The sequence below is a fragment of the Lonchura striata genome, unplaced genomic scaffold (assembly GCF_046129695.1).
Source record: "Lonchura striata isolate bLonStr1 unplaced genomic scaffold, bLonStr1.mat Scaffold_132, whole genome shotgun sequence".
NCBI lineage: Eukaryota > Metazoa > Chordata > Aves > Passeriformes > Estrildidae > Lonchura > Lonchura striata.
The window spans coordinates 87,999-90,810 of NW_027461093.1; the positions used below are offsets into that span (position 1 = coordinate 87,999).

The window sequence follows — 2,812 nt, forward strand, 5'->3', positions numbered from 1 at the left end:
CCAAATTTGGAGATGACACCAAGCTGGGTGTTAGTGTGGATCTGCTGGAGGGCAGGACAAGAAGACAGCCTTCAGCTGCAGCAGGGGAGGTTTAGGCTGGACAAGAGGAAGAAGTTCTTCACAGAAAGGGTGAGTGGGCATTAGAATGGGCAGGCCAGGGGGGACGTGGCAGAGTCACTGTCCCTCTCCAGTGGCACTCAGTGGCATGGTCTGGGTGACAAGGCAGTATTAGGGCATTGGTTGGACTTGATGATCTCAAAGGTCTTTTCCAGCCTATTTGATTCTGTCATTGTATGATGATTGGGACACTCTGGGGCCATTGTGACACTGCAGGGCCTCGTGGAACTAAGAGGACCATGGTGACACTGTGCAGCCCCATAGAACCAGGGCTCCATTGAGTGCTCTGGGGCCAAATGGAACCAGGGAGTCCCTGTGACACTGGGTCCTGGTGGAACCACAGAGGCCATTGTGACACTGCAGGGCCTCGTGTGACCAAGGGGTTTCACCCCTGTGACACTGCCAAACCAAGGAGAGCATTGGGAGAGTCCAGGGCCCAGTGGAACCAAGGGGCCCTTCTGACACTGCAGGGCCTCATGGAACCAAGGGGACATTGTGACAATGCAGGACCTTGTGTAACCAAGGGGCCACTGTGACACTCTGGGGCCTCAAGGAATCTGGAGCGCTGTTGTGACACTGTGTGGCCTCGTGGAAACAAGGAGTCCATTGTGACACTGAGGGGACTTGGGGAAGCACAGAGAGCACTGTGACAGTGTGGGACCTCATGTGACCATGGGGCCTTTGTGACACCCTGGGGCCCCATGGAACCAAGGGGCCACTGTGAAACTGCGGCACCAAAGAGAACATTGTGACACTGTGGCGCCCCATGGAACCAAGGAGTCCATTGTCACATTTTGGGGCCCCATGGAACCAAGGACAATTTTGCAGATGACACCAAGCTGGATGTGAGTGTGGATCTGCTGGAGGGCAGGACGGCTCTGCACAGGGCCCTGGACAGGCTGGATCCAGGGCCCAAACCTAACAAGGTGAGGTTTAACAAGTCCAAGTGCCAGGTCCTGCACTTTGGCCACAACAACACTTGCAGTGCTACAGGCTGGGGACAGAGTGGCTGGACAGCAGCCAGGCAGAAAGGGACCTGCAGGGACTGATGGACAGCAGGCTGGACATGAGCCAGCTGTGTGCCCAGGTGGCCAAGAAGGCCAATGGCTCCTGGCCTGGATCAGGAATGATGTGGCCAGCAGGACCAGAGCGGCTGTGCCAGCACAGAACTGCCCCCTGCTCTGCACAGAGACATTGCTGCTGCAGCTCCAGAGGAGGCAACAAAAGGGGCATCTCTGCAGAAAACTCTGATTGGACATAATTTAGCTCCTTTAAAACCGCCAAGAGCACAGCCCCTAATTGACACAGTCTGTGGCCACAGGGAAGGTGGAGGTGAACAAAATGAGAAATGGCCCAAACAATGACATTTCTTTGTGGAAAACATTAAAATGTAAAACAAAGAAAAAGAACCTCCAAATGGAAAAGAACAAGAAGTATCAAAGATGACTTTTATTACAAGTGATTTGCAAAAATTGGCCAGGAGTTTAATGTCCCTGGAAGCATCCAGTCATCAGTCTCCACAGTGCAGCCTTGAGCTCCTGGTTCCTCAGGCTGTAGATGAGGGGGTTCAGGGCTGGAGGCACCACCGAGTACAGAACTGACAGGGCCAGATCCAGGGATGGGGAGAAGATGGAGGGGGGCTTCAGGTAGGCAAATGTGGCAGTGCTGAGGAACAGAGAGACCACGGCCAGCTGAGGGAGGCAGGTGGAAAAAGCTTTGTGCCGTCCCTGCTCTGAGGGGATCCTCAGCACGGCCCTGAAGATCTGCACATAGGAGAAAACAATGAACAGAAAACAACACAACGATAAACTGACAATAACCACAGGAACCCAATGTTCTCTGAGGTAGGATTTGGAGCAGGAGAGCTTGAGGATCTGGGGAACCTCACAGAAGAACTGGTCCAGGTCATTGCCCTGGCACAGGGGCAGGGAAAATGTATTGGCTGTGTGCAGCAGAGCATTGAGAAAGGCACTGGCCCAGGCAGCTGCTGCCATGTGGGCACAAGCTCTGCTGCCCAGGAGGGTCCCGTAGTGCAAGGGTTTGCAGATGGACACGTAGCGGTCGTAGCACATGATGGTCAGGAGGAAATACTCTGCTGAGATGAAGATCAGAAGGAAAAAGAGCTGAGCGGCACATCCTATGTAGGAGATTGTGGTGGTGTCCCAGAGGGAATTGTGCATGGCTTTGGGGACAGTGGTGCAGATGGAGCCCAGGTCGCTGAGGGCCAGGTTGAGCAGGAAGAAGAACATGGGCATGTGCAGGTGGTGGCTGCAGGCTACGGCGCTGATGATGAGGCCGTTGCCCAGGAGGGCAGCCAGGGAGATGCCCAGGAAGAGGCAGAAGTGCAGGAGCTGCAGCTGCCGCGTGTCTGCCAGTGCCAGCAGGAGGAAGAGGCTGATGGAGCTGCTGTTGGACATTTGCTCTGGCTGCACATGGGCACCTGTTCATGGAGAAAGGACAGGGACAAGTCAGGAGAGGCTGCTTGGAGCCAAACCTGGGCCATTCCCTGCAGCTTGTCCTGCTGGGACTCACCCACCCTCGTTCCTGCTCTGGGAAAACCTTCACCCAGGTCCCTCCCTGATCTCCGGTTGTGCTGGCTGAGTGTGCCAGGAGCAGCCAGGCCTGTGCATGGGGGCCCTCGAGGAGCCATCCCTGCCCCCCTGCCCTTGGTTTGTGGCCATGTGGCAGAGGGACA

The 2,812-nt window shown here is 55.5% G+C and overlaps 1 protein-coding gene across 1 annotated transcript; it reads right to left on the reverse strand.

Moving 5' to 3' along the window:
- Positions 1-1,535: 1,535 nt before the first annotated feature.
- LOC144248458 (olfactory receptor 14J1-like) lies at positions 1,536-2,534 on the reverse strand. The gene has a single exon (XM_077790621.1). The coding sequence runs from the start codon at positions 2,532-2,534 to the stop codon at positions 1,602-1,604; it is 933 nt and encodes a 310-aa protein (XP_077646747.1). The 3' UTR covers positions 1,536-1,601.
- Positions 2,535-2,812: the final 278 nt, after the last annotated feature.